Source organism: Pongo abelii, chromosome 22 (assembly GCF_028885655.2).
Source record: "Pongo abelii isolate AG06213 chromosome 22, NHGRI_mPonAbe1-v2.0_pri, whole genome shotgun sequence".
NCBI classification, from domain to species: Eukaryota; Metazoa; Chordata; class Mammalia; order Primates; family Hominidae; genus Pongo; species Pongo abelii.
In genome coordinates, this window is record NC_072007.2 from 39537161 (window position 1) to 39555512 (window position 18352).

General features: G+C 39.9%; 1 protein-coding gene across 11 annotated transcripts in view; it reads left to right on the plus strand.

Annotated features, from left to right (window-relative positions):
• Nucleotides 1-18352, plus strand: part of BACH1 (BTB domain and CNC homolog 1) — a 134093-nt gene that overhangs the window by 35274 nt on the left and 80467 nt on the right. For 6 of the 11 annotated variants that reach the window (XM_002830598.6, XM_009233866.3, XM_054542872.2 and 3 more), the window contains one exon: nt 9955-13697. The exons of 4 other annotated variants lie outside the window; for them this stretch is intronic. In XM_002830598.6, the coding sequence (XP_002830644.2) occupies nt 9955-10389 (435 nt within the window). In that variant the 3' untranslated portion in view covers nt 10390-13697. Of the gene's footprint in view, nt 1-1600; nt 1711-9954; nt 13698-18352 lie in introns of those variants that run through there. One more of the 11 variants, XM_063720801.1, reaches the window with a different exon arrangement.

Consider the following 18352-nt stretch of genomic DNA (forward strand, 5'->3'; position numbering starts at 1 on the left):
GGAGATAGGTACCTCTCATTTAGAAGCTAGACAATGGAGCCAGGCCTCATAAATAACAGGGAACAAAAGTGGAAGACTCCTGGGAACCCAGGGACTTCTCTCTGCACCCGCTTCGCTCTCTATCCGAGTGGCTTTGTGTGCCGCTAAGTGCACATGGGAAGGGTGGCTGTGGCACAATGCCTGAGTAATTTCACTCTCTCCAGGGACTAATCCAGTCAGAGACTACTGTTTTAGTCAGTTCTGAATTCCCAAGGAGAGCATCTTACTGGCTTAATTCGCTCAGGTATCCCTTTCTGTGACTAGAGAGCAAGAACAAAATAGAAGAGTCAAGACTCTCCTTTCTGGGCAGGCACAGCAGACATGTGATAGTGTCTCCTGCACCTAGATAGGCGCCAGTCTGACTTCCAAAATAACCCCAGAGAAATCGTGTTGGAGTTTTTGTATCAGAGTGACTCATTTGTGTTTCATCTTCCTTGAAGTCTCTACTCAGTCCTTCACACTACTCTTAGTTCTAGTGATTTGTACAGGCAAACTCCAGTTGCAGCGTGAGGGGTACATTACAAATTTCTGTCCTGCGTAGATGTCTTTCTCAGATAAACATAAACAGAAAATGTGCTGCTTATTAGCTAATAAGAATAAGAAAGCTGGCCCGTCTAGAAGTAAAAGATTTTGACATTTAAGGTATTTATTAGGGTAAGAAGTTTACTTGGACCCTGGTTGTTGGGTGATGTTATGGATCTTGTTTTTTGTAAACAGAAAACTAGGAGGGTTACAGCCAGAGGTTTATACTTAGTAGCATGGAGAGTTGAGAATACAGAGGAAGGAATGTGAACAGATATTTGTGTATATTTTAATCTCATTAAGATGTTACTTTTTGAAAGTAACATGGCCAATAAACAAGCAGTATTCTTAGTCTTTATAGTCCAAAGATTATAACAAACCTATTTAAGGGAAATTGCTTGTTTAATAATTAAACAGCCATTTGCACATAGTGAATGACTGGTTGGCTTTAACATATAAATAGATTCACAGTATTTATTGCTCTGGTCTAAAAATATTCAGGCAGAGGGCCCTATATTCTAGTCAGTTTGGTCTTTGGCTATTGGCTGTTTGTTTTCCTAGAGAGAAATCTTGGAACTTTTTGCAGTTTGTCCTGAGGGTAATAGCATAATAGACTCTGGATGGATCAGCACGTGATAAAAAGGGGTTTGATTACAATAGAATAATTATTCTAAAATGTTTGCAAAGTGAGTTAGTATTATAATTATGTATAAAGGAATAAAGGACACTTTTATAGTCTCAGTGTGTTGGGACAAAGGGAGATGTGAGTTAGCATTCAGTAAATAAGATGTTTCTCAACAAGAAGTTCTATCAGTCTAATAGAACCTTTGAAGAAAAGGTGTGTATTTATTTGGTGGAAAAATGTATGGTATTGACTTTAGCATTTATTTTGAATTTTATAGTATGTTAGAGGTTAAGCATTAATTTAGCATTGCTTTTACTATAAGGACTGAATGTGCATAATGCATAAGCCAGTAACATGACTTTGTTTTTTTTTGTTTTGTTTTGTTTTGTTTTGTTTTGTTTTGTTTTGAGGCAGAATCTCGCTCTTTTCGCCCAGGCTGGAGGTCGGTCTTGGCTCACTCTAAGCTCCACCTCCTAGGTTCACACCATTCTCCTGCCTCGGCCTCCCGAGTAGCTGGGACTACAGGCGCCAGCCACCACGCCCGGGTAATTTTTTTATATTTTTAGTAGAGACGGGGTTTCACTGTGTTAGCCAGGATGGTCTCGATCTCCTGACCTCGTGATCCGCCCGCCTCGGCCTCCCAAAGTGCTGGGATTATAGGCGTGAGCCACCGCGCCCGGCCGACTTTTAAAACTAACAATTATAAAGTCTTTGGATTCAATTTCTGTTCATGTGTTTGACTTATGAAGCTCTTGTCTATGTAGCTTTCTTTACAAGGTCCAAGTTTATTCTTTTCTGGAAGATTAATTCAGAAGTTAGAAGATATACATATCTCTGATAACCATTTTAACCTCAGAGGTAACCCTGAAATGAAGGGAGCCTTGCTTTTTGCAGAAAAATATTTACCAAAATGTATTTCTTTTAGAAAGTATCAAATATTGTTTTTGATATCAACTTGTAAGTGATCAGCAATCAAAATATTCACAAACACTTGCGCTCAGGGTTGAGGTGTTCAGATACCATTTTATTTCACTACTTTTGTCCGTTATGATGGCACAGAAGTAAAACGACCTCATCCGTCCTTAGTGATTTGCACTTTGTGGTGAAGATTATATTTTATTAAAAATAAACGTGTTCTGTTCACAACTAGTCACAATTTACTGGCTGCTTGACCAAAGTGCACCCCAGTGGGCCTTCTGGAACCTGCCCTCTGTCATTCCGTGTTGTCCTTGAGCAGCATTTCTTGAAATGTGGTGTGTGTCCCATTGGCATCATAGTTATCTTGGGGTGCCCCTTAAAGGTGGACATTTCTTAGTCTATACCAGAGCTGTTGTTAAGGCCCTGGACCGTGCATTTTATACAAGTCCAAGATAAATGTTATGTACATTTTAAATTCTGAGAACTCACTGCATGATAGCACTGAGGTCAGATGGAGGCTTTGGAGACAAACGACTGGAAAGCCTGCCTGGCCACTGGGTAGCTTTGTGGCCTGGGGCAATTGCTTAACCTCCAGTACCCACATTCCCCCGTTACTAATGTGGAATAAGAGTAACAGCCACAGCGGGGTTGATGCAAGGATCTGATGAGATGAGGGATGAAAAGCTGTTTGTACCTCCCAGCACGTGTTCAGGGCTCAATATGTATTAGTTGTACTTTAAATAAAAGTGGTTCTCTATTCTTCCTGTAAGTATTTGCTAGTCACCCTACATGTTAAATGTTGTGCTTGGTACCAGGATGTCAGAAATGAGTAAGACAGAATCCTCGCTTACTTACAGTCTCATAGGGAGCCAAGTTCAAGTGTGTTCATTTTTTCTTGAGCTTCATGTCAGCACTCCCCACCCTATTCTAAAAATTTGAAGCTTTCAGAAAAGTTAAATGAATGGGTACAATAAGCAACCATGTACTCTGCATGTAGATTCTTTGATTTTTGACATTTTGCCACATTTGCTTTATTTCTCTATCTTGATCTTTCCGCCTTTGTCTCTCCACCTCAGATCATCTGTCTATACCTGTTGGTTTGTCAGTCTTTGCATCTCTGTCTCCGTCTATCCGTCTTGGTCCTTTTTTAACCCCACTTGGTTGATCTTGGTCTCTCACCGCTTGGTGTCACTGTCGTTCCTGCCCTGCTGTCTTGCTGGCTGTCATTCCTCACTCTGGCTCTCTTCCTCTCCTTTTATTTTCTGAAGTGTTTGAAAGCTACCATATTATGACACTTCATCCTTAAATGTTTAAACATGCATCTTCTAAAAAGAGGCATTCTTAGATATGACTAATACCTTTATCATGCCTGAGAATATCAACACATCCTAAATATTATATCTAGTTTTTATTCAAATTACTCTGATTTTCCCATCTTTCATAGATGCTTTTTTTTCAAACGAGGATACAGTCATCATATAATGCATTTGATTAAACCTGTTTAGTCTCTTAATCTAGAACGAGTACTCTCATTGTTTTAATGACAATAACTTTTTGAAGTATCCAGGCCAGATTTCTCATAAATGTCTTACTTTAAGTTATTTGTCTGATTGCTTCCCCATGGCTTTAAGTCATTTCTCTATCCCTTTATTTCCCGTAAACTGGAAATGTTTCAGTTGAGGAGACTGAGTTTAAACATTCACTGGTGGTGTCCTTTATATTGTGTCGCCTAGGGAGGCAGGAGGTCCAGTGTCAGTATTGTCCCACCTGGGTGGGTGGGAAGTGCCAGATTGCTCCATTTTGAAAGTAATATTTTTTCACCGTGTGTTGCTTAGTTATCTGTGATGTGTTACTTGGGCACATTATAATTATCCCGTTCCCCAGTACTCCTACATCCTTTAGAATATGTTGATGACCTTTACTGTGATTACTATGATTACAAAATCATGATTTTTCTAATTCTTTCATGCTATTTACATTATTTTAGTCGGTATTCCTCATTAAAAAGGATTGTTCTTCCTTCCTCTCTCTCTCTTTTATTTTTTTATTTTTTTGAAACAGAGTCTCACTCTGTTGCCTAGGCTGGAGTGTGGAGTGCAGTGGCGTGATCTCAGCTCACTGCAACCTCTACCTCCCAGGTTCATGTGATTCTCCTGCCTCAGCCTCCCGAATAGCTAGGACTACAGGTGCCCACCACCACACCTAGCTAATTTTTGTATCTTTAGAAGTGATGGGTTTTCACTGTGTTGGCCAGCCTGGTCTCGAACTCCTGACCTCAAGTGATCTGCTTGCCTCAGCCTCCCAAAGTGCTGGGATTACAGACATGAGCCACCATGCCTGGCCTTTTCTTGTTTTCTCTTTTCCCTCCCTCCCACTCTTTGGAATCACTGTGGACTCATGGATTAATTTTTTCTGATTCAATTTGTTAGAATAAGTAATAGTCATTATTCTTTCTGATGTTGACATTTTTCATATTTGGCCAGGGAGAGTCCATTCAAGCCAGCTCCTGTCCTGTTGACATAACCATCTAGCACCTGCCATAGTCTCACTTTTTAACCTCTATTGTTTCAAGATTTGGAATCACCCATTTCTTTAAAACTCCTGGTTTCTTCTAGCAGTTATATTGGACTTTGGAAAGCCTACCTGCTGCTGGAGTATTATTCCTTCTGGGCCTTTTTCAGTGGACAGAGCTAGGAAATATATGCGTCTGTGTATAAAGAGTTCATTATATCATGAATTCATATATATCAGTCTTCAGTAAATGAAAGTAAAAAGTACATTAGAAATCCTGAGTTTATGTAGTATTTCCAGTCCAAATTTAGCAGTATAGAGCTTTTGTCTTCACTTCTTTTATATGTTTATGTTTAATCTCTCATCACTTACAGGGAGAATTTTGGCTCCAATTACATTAGTGTATTGTTTCCTTTATTCTATAATATACGCTAAGTTCTCACTTAACATGAAATGATGGATAATGAAACCAGTTTTTTTCCCCATCAACTTTATAATGAAAGGATGTTATAAAAATGAGAACACTTGGACACAGGGTGGGGAACATCACACACTGGGGCCTATCGTGGGGTGGGGGAGTGGGGAGGGATAGCGTTAGGAGATATACCTAATGTGCCGGGTGCGGTGGCTCACGCCTGTAATCCCAGCACTTTGGGAGGCCGAGGTGGGTGGATCGCCTGAGGTCAGGAGTTCGAGGCCAGCCTGGCCAACATGGTGAAACCCCGTCTCTACTAAAAATACAAAAATTAGCTGGGCATGGTGGTGCAAACCTGTAATCCCAGCTACTCGGGAGGCTGAGGCAGGAGAATTGCTTGAACCTGGGAGGTGGAGGTTGCGGTGAGCTGAGATCATGCCATTGCACTCCAGCCTGGGCTACAAGACCGAAACTCCGTCTCAAAAAAAAAAAAAAAAAAGACGAGTTAATGGGTGCAGCGCACCAACATGGCACATGTATACATATGTAACAAACCTGCACGTTGTGCACATGTACCCTAGAACTTAAAGTATAATAAAAATAAATAAATAATAAAATAAAAAAGGATGTGAACAAAATGTTTGTTGAGGACCTGCTGTGCATTGTTTCTCTTAAAGTCAGTTTCCAAAAACCTGTCGATGATTTTAAGTGAGGGCACACTGTATAAAAAGTAAAAAAATTACAATCAGTATTAACAGTAAACAAATTGAGTAGAGTTTGAGATTTATTTGCCTTTTTTATGCTTAAATATTTCCCTGTGTGAAGCTTTAAAGTTATTTGAAATATTTGTGTTACCAATTTGGTATACAATTAATTTTTTTTTCTATTTATATTACTGGGATTTACTCTACAATTTTTGAGACAGGGTTTCACTCTGTCACCCAGGCTAGAGTGCAGTGGCACAATCATGGCTCATTGCAGCCTTGACTTCTTGGGATCAAGCAATCCTGTCACATCAGCCTTCTGAGTAGCCAGGACTACAGGTGCGCACCACCATGCCTGGGTAATTTTTTTGTTTTTTTTTTGTCAAGATGAGGTTTCGCTGTGTTGCCCAGGCTCCTCTCCAAACTCCTGGGCTCAATCGATCCTCCTGCCTTGGCCTCCCAAAGTGCTGAGATTTTAGGCATGAGCCACCATGCCTGGCCTACATTTTTAATTTGTTTTATTTTTGAATGTGAAACGTTTATATGGTTCAAAAGTTAAAACTATATTTTAAAAAATATATACTCCAAATCTTGATCTCATCTTCTACTTATACCCTATTCATAGCTACTTCCTGTAGGTAACCATTTTCATTAGTTTCTGGATTTTTTTTTCCTTGTGTTTCTTTTCTAAAAACGTGTTAACATTTTATGTCTATTCTTATTATCTGTCCTGCTGCATAGAAGTATTTTATATACATTTTTCTGTACTTTTTAAACTTAAGAATTGATTTATAGGAAATATTTTTTCGTAGTTCAGAGAGGTTGTCATTTCGTTTTCCAGCTCCATAATACTCAGTAGTGACTGTAATACAGTTCAAACCAGCCTTCTGTGGGTGGACAGTTGGGATCCTGCAGTGAATAACTGTATACTGTTTCGTGTTTAAGGAGCTGTGTCTCTAGGACACATTCCTAGAAGTGGGATTGTTGGATCAAGGGTAAATACATACATAATTTTATTAGATATTAACAGATTCCCCTCCATAGGAATTGTCATATTTGGCCTTCCAGCAGCAGTATATGTGTGTCTGTCTGTCCACACCCTCAGTCAAGATTTGTTGTCAGCTTTTGGGTTTTTTCCAGTCTGATAGTGAGATACCATGATATCTCGTGGTAGCTTTTATTTTTATCTTATGAGTGAAAATGAGCATTTTTGCTTATATTTCTCAGTGCCATTTGTAGATTTCCCTGAACTATCTGTTCAGAGGTTTTACTTACTAAGGAACTATTAGTGACCATTTTCTAACAGTGAGTACTCTTTACCCTATCATAAAATTGTCACTTGTACTTTTGGTGCCAAATTCTTCTATATCTTTATTGGGTGAGTTATATTTATGATCTTTAAAAAAACTGTATTTGAATAAATATTGTCCACTAGCTATTCAAAATAAGGATTTAGATGTAAAGGTTTTTTTTTTTTTGAGACAGAGTCTTGCTCTGTCACCCAGGCTGGAGTGCAGTGGCACAATCTCGGCTCACTGCAACCTCCGTCTCCCAGGCTCAAGTGATTCCCCTGCCTCAGCCTGCCCTTGTAGCTGCATTACAAGGTGTGTGCCACCATGCCCAGCTAATTTTTTTGTATTTTTATTAGAGACAGGTTTTCACCATGTTGGCCAGGCTGATCTCGAACTCCTGACCTCACATGACCCGCCCACCTCAGCCTCCCAAAGTGCTGGGATTACAGGCGTGAGCCACTGTGCCCAGCCTGTAAAGATTTTTTTGTTGGTATAAAATCCAGAATGGTACCAGAATGCCAATTTTATTCCTTTTTAAGAAATAGATCTGTAATTAAAGGTGCAGCACTTCAAACGTGATTTATACAGTTGTGTTTATAGGAAAATGGAAATATATTGTAGGGATAGGTAGCAGGACACCAATAGTGAGTCCCACTCATGACTATAAGTAGTGACTTTGGGAGGTATCTTAAATACTGATGTCATTAAGTGATTAACTTGAATTACTTGTATTTTACTTTTAGTTATTAAGCTGACCGCTATTATAGTAAATATGTGTCTTAAACTTAGAGTGAAATGGAAACATTAGCTAACTGCTTAGAAGCTTAGCTGTGTAGGAGTTAAAGTGCAGGGGAACAGATGGGAACATTTAATTTATAGAAATAATTCTGGTGGAGTTCTAGGGTTGTGCCTATTTGTTTTAGTTGTTGTGAAGAAACAAGCCATCTTGTATACTTAAAGAATGATGTCATCCCTAATTTAGTGGGGTGGGAGGAGTGAGAGTATTTAAAGATCATGTGGATATTAAGATACAGAAGTCATAAAATATTTGTAATCTTCATAGTATCTGTAGGTTAAGTAGTGGTTCTAATTTCTGGGAGGAAGCTCAAGTACTCCTTATTTTGTTTAACCATATTTAATTTAAAAGACCAACCAGCAGTTGAAAATTTTCTGTTGCTGTTTAGAATAGATTCATCCCAACTTTGGTAGAGGAATCCATGGCTGAATATTGCCATGACTGAAGAAAGATTATTTCTCACTTTCTTCTGGAAGTTTTGTTTTATCCTCCTTTGGATTGGCTTCTGAGAGACCATAAAAAGAAATGGGTGTTGATTGCATTTAATGGTTCCTACTGTGAACAAGCAGCAGGTACCGTTCTTGTCCTTTCAGTATCTGCAGACTCATTTTATCAGAAGAGTGCAACTGATAAACTTTGCATAAGAGAAAATGTACTGGCCAAACATTGATTTTGCTTACATACACATACTTAACACACACATTCTTGACCTACATCTATTTAAAAAAAAAAAAAAAGAACTTGTATATAAAAATCTGAACAGATTGGAGAATACTTTGCCATATAAAAATTTAGTGTTTTGTATTTATTGTATATTTTCTCAAAATATTACATGGCTTTAAAATATTTTAGAACTAACAATAATTGGATTCATACATAATTTTATAGTAATACTTTTGTATAAAACCATAACAGTACTTTTGTATAAAGCAAAATTCGTTTTACCCTTTTAGTGACTTTTTAAAAGACTAAAGGATGGCACTTATAGATTAGCACTGTGAACTAACTTGTCTCAAGGTTAACTGGCAGCCTCAACTCTCCAGAACCCTCCAATGAACAGAAAGCAAACAGAACAAGACTGACTTGTTGAGAGTTGTGATAAATTTCATAAGAAAAGCCTTTGACTTTCTAGCAAGTGTTTATTTACTCTTTTCTTATAAATACCTTGATTATTTGGTTTCCTGGCTCATAATAGATTAGAAGCAATAAGATGTTAGAACAAGAAGGATGAAATGGAATGATAATAGAAAAGACATGCTGTCAGCAGTGATAAGTGACATGGACAGGAAGGCAGGAACCAGAAAAACTTTTGAAAAATTCTATGGTAGACTTTCTTATAGGGGTAATATCTTAAAATTATAATAAGAACAAAAATGGTAATTAGCAAGCACAAAATTACCATCCGAATTCACACTTCAGTAACTCACCTACCAGCTGTCTCTAGGCATGTTAAACTCAGTCCCATCTCTTCAGTGGATTTGATGTTGCTTAAATCAGGAGAGGTGTTGTGTGGATTACATAGATGAGATTGCATGTTGGAAAACATTTAGCACAATATCTGGCACAGAGTATCTGCTCAACAAATGCCGGTCATTAGTTGAATCTTGGAATGCTTTGAGTCTCAGTAATTAAGTTATGCTAACTGTACTTTTACTTTTTTCTTGTATCCCATCCAAAATGCCATCCATACCTGTTATGTACAGTCTGTAAATCCGGAAAGCTCCAAAAACCATATGTTTGTCACAAACTCTTTTGACCAAAAAGCTGCCCCAAATTGACATTAGACTACATAGTCTTTATCCTACTTTCTTCATTATTTGCTATTTTAATGTTTACTTAGAAATGTAAAGATAGTTGATAGGGAAGTGCTGCCCCAGGCCTGCTAGAGAAATTGTGTGTGTACCCATACTATCTTTCCAAAACCTGAAAAATGCCAGAATACATCTACCCCAAGAGTTTTGGGTGGGAGATTCTGGGCCTTTAGTATTTAATGTATAATTGAATGGAATTGAAAGGATAAACTCCATGTGATCTTATTTGATGAGAAGCCCCTGTATATTATTTGATCGCCTTGGAAATGTTGATTGAGCTAATAAACACAAGCCATTGTGTTCTCTTTCCCCACTTCACAGCAAAATGAAAAGGAGAGCTTGTTGAAGGAAAGAGATCACATTTTGTCAACTCTGGGCGAGACAAAGCAGAACCTAACTGGACTTTGCCAGAAAGTTTGTAAAGAAGCAGCTCTGAGTCAAGAACAAATACAGATACTCGCCAAGTACTCTGCTGCAGATTGCCCACTTTCATTTTTAATTTCTGAAAAAGATAAAAGTACTCCTGATGGTGAACTGGCGTTACCATCAATTTTCAGTTTATCTGACCGGCCTCCAGCAGTGCTGCCTCCCTGTGCCAGAGGAAACAGTGAGTCTGGCTACGCGCGAGGGCAGGAGTCCCAGCAGATGTCCACGGCCACCTCTGAGCAAGCCGGGCCCGTGGAACAGTGTCGTCAGAGTGGTGGGATCTCAGATTTCTGTCAGCAGATGACTGATAAATGTACTACTGATGAGTAAACTTGCATTCACTTCCGTCAAACCATCTAATTTTCTACTGAAGTTTTGGCAGTGTTTTGAAAGCCTAATATGACCATCTGTTGCTCAACAATATTGTTTTTTTCCTTTAGTAGTTTGCCATAAGGGAATTTCCTTTAAGTCAACCATGATTTCTCCTTGATTTCCACAAGAGACAAAGAAATGATTTTGCCTCCTGGATATCAGAAAAATCCATGTGAAAATGTAGTAAACCTTTAAAACTCATGTTTTAAAGAATAATAACTCTAGTAATAACTCTTCCTGCTGTTCAGAATAAGTAGGAGAATGAAAACTGCAGCATATCAGACAGCAATTTAACAGCTTGAAACATCTACAGATAGTTCCTACTAAAAGAAGTGGCCTGCAGAAGTTTAATAATTTCACTTTTTTCTAATATTTTAGTTTAAGAGAAAATTTCTTCCCAAGCAATGCTAATAGAGTTCTATTCTCAGAAGCAGGGTGTCAGCTACTGGGAATATTTTTGTAGAGCTGCATTGTGAAAAAAAGATGGTCTTACCTGAATCTTAGGGCTTTGTTCTTCGGCTCCTAAAATCAGGCTTTAAGCTACATTGGGAAGATTTAGTAAACAGGCAAGTGGTTGGCCTAAGACGGGGGCTGCTTCTCCTCTTCAGTATGGACTCTAGATAAAGTCTGGCTACATGAACAGATTAAGTGTCACTTTCCCTCTTTCCCCCGCCCCCCTTCAGTCTCTACCATATCTGGTCCCATCATGGACTTCCTATTTCCTGGCATTTTTGTCCCTTTGGAAGAAGAAATAGGACTCAGAATACAGTGGCATGAGTGATTACACTGGCAGCATTATCTCAGGCTCCCTAGAATCTGGAGAGCTTACCAACATGTAAAGCTGTTCACTTTTCCACCATGGGTCACCAATGCCAGAAAACTAGACATCACGGGGAAAGAATATTGCTTACTTTTTACCAGGAGTGCAGTTCATTTTTTTCATCCTGTTTTTGAAGTCATATGATTCACTTGTAAAAAGGATTGTTACAGATAAAAATGTATCTGCAGCAACTCTGCAGGTTTGTGAAATAAGATGAAACTCAATCTTTTTCTATTGTGGGTTTGCATTTGAAAACCAGGTTTAATCCTTGCTCTCTTCTCCAAATTTGGTGTGGTATAAAGACACACAAATCATTTTAACTTGGGCATTTAAAGATCAGTCTTAGTGTTTGTTCAGTCCTGTTACAAAATAGATAACTGAGCACCTATCGCATAACATTTTGCAGTGGCTTTTAGCCATGCTGGAGTTAGATTTGTTTGAGAGTCAAATGAAAGCTATGGATCTTCTCAGCAATTAAAAAAAATGCGTATATTCACATTCACAGAAACATGGGCAGAACCCAGTTTTAATGGTACAGAGGAGTAGTTTATAGTGTTGATTTCACCAAAATCAGAGGGCTGAAAGAGACACGTCTGTAGACTGCATCCTGAGCCTAGTGCAGGGCTTGTCTAGCTAATGTGGGCAGCCACCACCCACTGTGTATGAATAAGTCTGAAGCAACTTGGCCTTGCCCTGGAGAGTATATGGGGACCAGTCTTCATGTCTTGGAGTAATTTGTCAAATGTTACCCTTTTTGATCAGGGTGTAGGGGGAGGATATTGCTAGTATATTTTCAGTGGTTTGTATGTTATCTCTATCATTGACTTATTTGTAAGAGAAAATTAGTTGGACTTGTTTATTTTCTAGTAGCTTTTATAAGTACACTCAAGAATTTGTCAGGGAGAATAATTCTGATGATGCATCCCATACTGCAAAAGAATTTGTGTGTGTATGTGTGTATGTGTGTGTGTGTATATGTGTATGTATACATATATATCTCTCCATATAGGTATTTCTTTGATACTTGTGATTTTAAATTTCAACTTCACAATATAAAATAATATAAGAACTTCTGGTTTACAAAATATAAAATCTTAAGCCAATGGAACCCTTGATTTCCTACCTCAGTGTACACTCAACTATTGGTCGTATCAGTTTGTGTATGTGCAAATGTCAAATAATCTTTTGCTTTAATTGCTACTGTACTTGCTTTGAAAGATTACCTACTATTTTATGATAAAATGTAGTTGTCTCCAGAGCTTAAATATAATTTGTAAAGCACTTGGTTTAAATTTCTCTCTACCTATAAACAGTTTAGCATTAAGGGTTTCTATTAATGACATAGAATTATTGGCCAAGTGTAATTTCTTAAAATTTAGCATTACTTTAAATAGCCAGCATGTAATACAAGTAACTACACTACCTCATATCTACATGATTTTCAAGTTGTAATGCAGATGGACAGATAAAAAAGATTTTACCTTTGTCTTTTGGCCATAAGTGGGGAAGTTTTCTGTATGTTGCATAGCATTACACATTTATGCCTATTTTAACATTAACTTCTAAAGAAGTTTTTTCTAAGAAAATGTTTCAAGGCAATATTTTTTTTGAGGCTGCCGAAGACAAATGACAGGATTATGAGTATACAGTGTATGCCTTTTCCTTCATGCAGAATTTTGAAATGTTTTCATTTTGTATATTGCATATTCACATGATCATTGTTCACTATTTTATGAACTGGCCTTCTCAATGCTTGATGATTTTTTAAAAGCTGTTATGTTGAATTCAGTAAAATAACCTTATTTTTTTTCTTATTCAGATTCTGGAACTATAGCAAATAATTTGTGAAATTGTCATATTCAAAACAAATGTGGATACAGTCTTGGTTCTCCATCTGTAATTTTTTTAAACAGTTTGCTATAGCTTACTGCTTAACTAATTTTAAATAAGGAAATAAGTATGTTAGATGCAGTAGACGATACAGGTTGCATGTGGACACTCAGTCACATTAACAACTTGGGAAAAAAATGGCAATGTTACGGTGAATTCTCAGGTGAACTTTTTTCAGTTATAAAACATCTATTTTGAATTTGTAAATATTTTAAATGTTTTATTAAGGCATGTAATAAACTATTCTTTGAAACTTGTTGGGTAGAATGAAAATTTAAAGCCATAATGGTAAAAGGTGGCATACTGATTATAAAAGAAGCAGAAAAACATTGATTTTTTTATATCTTTCATAATATAATTTTCTAACAATGCAATAAAACCACTAAACTTTTGTGTCCATATTTTGCTGAGACCATGTTTCATTAAAAGCATACTTTCATAGTATTTAATTTACATTTTCTCCCTAATGTTCTTACCCAAATGTACCTGAACTATAAAATGTTAGATGTTGGTGATAAATTGACAGTTAAATAAAATTCTCTAAAATTGCTTCTAATTGAATAGAATTGTACATTCCATTTTCATTTTCTCACTTCATGTGGATTTACTCAATTTAGTCTTTTGATCGGTAATTAGTATATCTGAATTTGTAGGAGAGAATCTTTCCTTAGTTGATGATAATCATGCCTCAAAAAAAAAAAATTCCAGCATTCAGGTGTTTTAGGAAGCACAGATTTTAGCTTTGCTTCTGATTTTACCTAATTTTAGTTTGGATAGAGAAGTATAGGGACTCTTAAGGGGTATTATCTCTATCAGTCATTAAGTTTTAAAAACTTATCTGCCGAATCAGCTCTTTATAGCCTATTCAATTTCCAACCAGGCCCTTCTGACCAAGCTTTGGGCAGCTGCTCAGCGGAATTGGCCATCCAGGGCAAAGTCTTCCAGTCTAGTCATAGTGATTCTCAGCTAGGGATGATTTTGCTTGCCTAGGGGACACTTCGCAGTTCCCAGAGACACAAATCTCGGGGGCAGGGTATAGGATATGGCTTCTAGGGGCAGAGGCCAGGACAGCCCTCACAACAATTACCCACCCAGGGTATTGATCTGGCTGACATTGAGAAACCCTGACTAGACCAACGATGGAATCAAGATGACTTGTAAAAGAAAGTGCTCAGTTGTGTGAGATAGTGTGGTGGCTGCAAGAGTTCAAAGGAGACAGGGTGAGAAACATGGGATTTCACCAAGCTTTGAAAGACTGTAGTCTGAATCGGGAGAAGGATGGTCTCTGGGGAGAGGAGGCCACTTGGCACAAATAAGCCTAGCGTGTTAAAGGAACAGAAGGAGGTTGTGTTACAGTGAGAGGGAGGAGGAGGAAGGCCCCCACTTGAGTGTTCACCAGTGGGTGTCCCGGCATCTTGCCCTACCCAGATTGACTTAAGTTATCGAAGGTCTGAGGTTAGACTGTAAGGGCTTTAAGAACAACAGAAGTATAGGTAGTAGGTATTGAGGTTTTAGAGAAAGGCCAATAAATAGCACCCTTTCCCTGACCAGAGTTTTGAACCATTTGAGAAATAAAAAGTAGGTGAAGTCCATATCGCTGATGGAACCCAGCTTAGAACCATGGCTTTCTAGCTGTTTAGCCTAGTGAACCTGCTAGAAATGCATTCTGGAATTAGGCAGACTTGATCCATCCACCGGTCACCTTGGCCCACCCCAAAAGGGCGGAGCTCTTAGAGGAGCAGAAAAATGTAAACAGAGCAAATTCCACAAGGGGTGGGCCGAGCCAAGTAGACTTACTGACTAAAAATTTACTCATCAGAATCAGGGACTACTACATCAGGGCCAGTACAAAGTACAAAGTGGAAGTACAAAGGCCAGAGGGTGTTTCTTGCCCTGTAGATTTAAACTAGGGAAGTCTTAGGGAAGAGTGTTGGCCTTTCACGCTCCCCCGTTTAAGTTCTCTTGAAACATTGGCCCATTGCTCAACCAGGGCTGTGACTGATGGCCTGGAGGAGGAGAGCAGCTGTTCCAGAAGGCAGACCTCCTGTCACCTTTGAGGCCACTTCCCAACACCAGCCTTTGCAGGTGTGACTCGCTTGGGCTGTTGGTGAACATTTGGTCTCAGAAGGCTCTGGATCCAGCAGTGTACTAGTAAGTAAATGAATTCAAAGGCTACTCTGTACCAAAGACTGAACATTTTTCTCATCCCTAATTCTCTCCTACCTCATTGTCCCACGTAGCATATCAGAGGTTCTGCATTGAGATTAGATCCCAACAGAACATTCCCATAAGAAAATGCATGAAAGTCCAGGAATAAAATGCTAGCAACATAATATCCAAATCTGAATTGGAAGTTTAACTTTTATTATTCAACTTTTAGAGAAAAAAATTCAAAGATTAAGTCCCTTTGGATTAAAAAAAATCTAAAGGCATTAAAGTCTAAAGGAACTAAAGCACATCAAATTATTTTGTCCACCTGAGTTCAAAGTACAAAACTTTAAGAAAAATAAATCCCAAGACTATCCTGCCAGATTTCTCATTCAGATCAGCCTTGGCCAGAGGAGTTCTTGATGCCTAGGTCCAGTTGAGATTCTTTCAAGTGTCTGTAGCTGGAATTGTCTTTAAGAGAGTGATTGTTCCTACTGTGCTCCAGAAGGAACTAGGTTTGAGGCTGAGTCTCTGATGTGCTCACTTTAGAGTCAGAAGAGTTAACCACAAAATTATCATAGCCTTGGCCCCACAACCACACTTGTTTCGAAACAAGCTAATTCCCAGGTACTAAAGCAGTCATCCCATACAACACTGCTCCCACAGCTCAGTACCTAGTGCTGCCAAAGACCATAGTAGAACCTCAATAGTATCTGGAGAAAAAAAAATCTTGGTTTCAGTTCCCCAAAGATGCCCCAGTGTTCTGTAACTCACACCTCGTGATCCTAATTTCTATTGGAAGGACGCTCAAAAAGGGCTTAATTTTGGCCGTATACACTGATCATTCCTGGGGGAAAGACCACCATTGCATGACACCTTAATTTACATTTTCCCTTCCAACAAGCTGTTTCTGGTACCTGGACTGTTGAGTGAGGGCTCCCTCTAGGGGCTCTGAGCCCACATCCCTGTATACAGGCGTTTTCAGGCCTGAGCCACAATGCATGTTTAGGCCTAAGAAAGTTGCCTCCTAGGGATGGAGGAGGCATCTTAAATCTATCTTTACAGCCTGGCACGGTGGCTCACGCCTATAATCCCAGCACTTTGGGAGGCCGAGGTGGGCGGATCACGAGGTCAGGAGATCGAGACCATCCTCGCTAACACGATGAAACCCCATCTCTACTAAAAATACAAAAAATTAGCCGGGCATGGTGGCGGGCGCCTGTAGTCCCAGCTACTCGGGAGGCTGAGGCGGGAGAATGGCGTCAATTCAGGAGGCGGAGCTTGCAGTGAGCTGAGATAGCGCCACTGCTCTCCAGCCTGGGCGACAGAGCGAGACTCTGTCTCAAAAAAAAAAAAAAAAAAAAAAAAAAAAAAAGTATCTTTACATAGATTTAAGCAGTCCAGAATCAACTATAGATGAACCACATGGATCCAAGTTCCCTTCATGGTTCCCTCCTTGCGCCTGAATGCAGAATGGAATTTGGGGTGGCTGATACAGCAAGGGCCACAGTGGCCTGGCACTACCAGTTAGAAGCTAGAACCTTACAAGCACTGTGTAGTACGTTGGAACGCAGCTGCCTTGAAAATAGGTGAAAATCGGCCAAGATGGCCGAATAGGAACAGCTCCGGTCTACAGCTCCCAGCGCGAGCGACGCAGAAGACGGGTGATTTCTGCATTTCCATCTGAGGTACCGTGTTCATCTCACTAGGGAGTGCCAGACAGTGGGCGCAGGTCAGTGCGTGAGCGCACCGTGCGCCAGCCGAAGCAGGGGCGAGGCATTGCCTCACTCGGGAAGCGCAAGGGGTCACGGAGTTCCCTTTCCAGGGGTGACAAACGGCACCTGGAAAATCGGGCCACTCCCACCCGAATACTGTGCTTTTCCGACGGGCTTAGGAAACGGTGCCCCAGGAGAGTATAGCCCGCACCTGGCTCAGAGGGTCCTACGCCCACAGAGTCTCGCTGATTGCTAGCACAGCAGTCAGAGACCAAACAGCAAGTCGGCAGCGAGGCTGGGGGAGGGGCGCCCGCCATTGCCCAGGCTCGCTTAGGTAAACAAAGCAGCCTGGAAGCTTGAACTGGGTGGAGCCCACCACAGCTCAAGGAGGCCTGCCTGCCTCTGTAGGCTCCACCTCTGGGGGCAGGGCACAGACAAACAAAAAGACAGCAGTAACCTCTGCAGACTTAAATGTCCCTGTCTGACAGCTTTGAGGAGAGCAGTGGTTCTCCCAGCACGCAGCTGGAGATCTGAGAACGGGCTGACTGCCTCCTCAAGTGGGTCCCTGACCCCTGACCCCCGAGCAGCCTAACTGGGAGGCACCCCCCAGCAGGGGCAGACTGACACCTCACACGGCCGGCCAGGTACTCCAACAGACCTGCAGCTGAGGGTCCTGTCTGTTAGAAGGAAAACTAGCAGAAAGGACATCCACACCAAAAACCCATCTGTACATCACCATCATCAAAGACCAAAAGTAGATAAAACCACAAAGATGGGGAAAAAACAGAGCAGAAAAACTGGAAACTCTAAAATGCAGAGCACCTCTCCTCCTCCAAAGGAACGCAGTTCCTCACCAGCAACGGAACAAAGCTGGACGGAGAATGACTTTGACGAGCTGAGAGAAGAAGGCTTCAGACGATCAAATTACTCCGAGCTACGGGAGGATATTCAAACCAAAGGCAAAGAAGTTGAAAACTTTGAAAAAAATTTAGAAGAATGTATAACTAGAATAACCAATACAGAGAAGTGCTTAAAGGAGCTGATGGAGCTGAAAACCAAGGCTCGAGAACTACGTGAAGAATGCAGAAGCCTCAGGAGCCGATGCGATCAAATGGAAGAAAGGGTATCAGCCCTGGAAGATGAAATGAATGAAATGAAGCGAGAAGGGAAGTTTAAAGAAAAAAGAATAAAAAGAAATGAGCAAAGCCTCCAAGAAATGTGGGACTATGTGAAAAGACCAAATCTACGTCTGATTGGTGTACCTGAAAGTGACGGGGAGAATGGAAACAAGTTGGAAAACATTCTACAGGATATTATCCAGGAGAACTTCCCCAATCTAGCAAGGCAG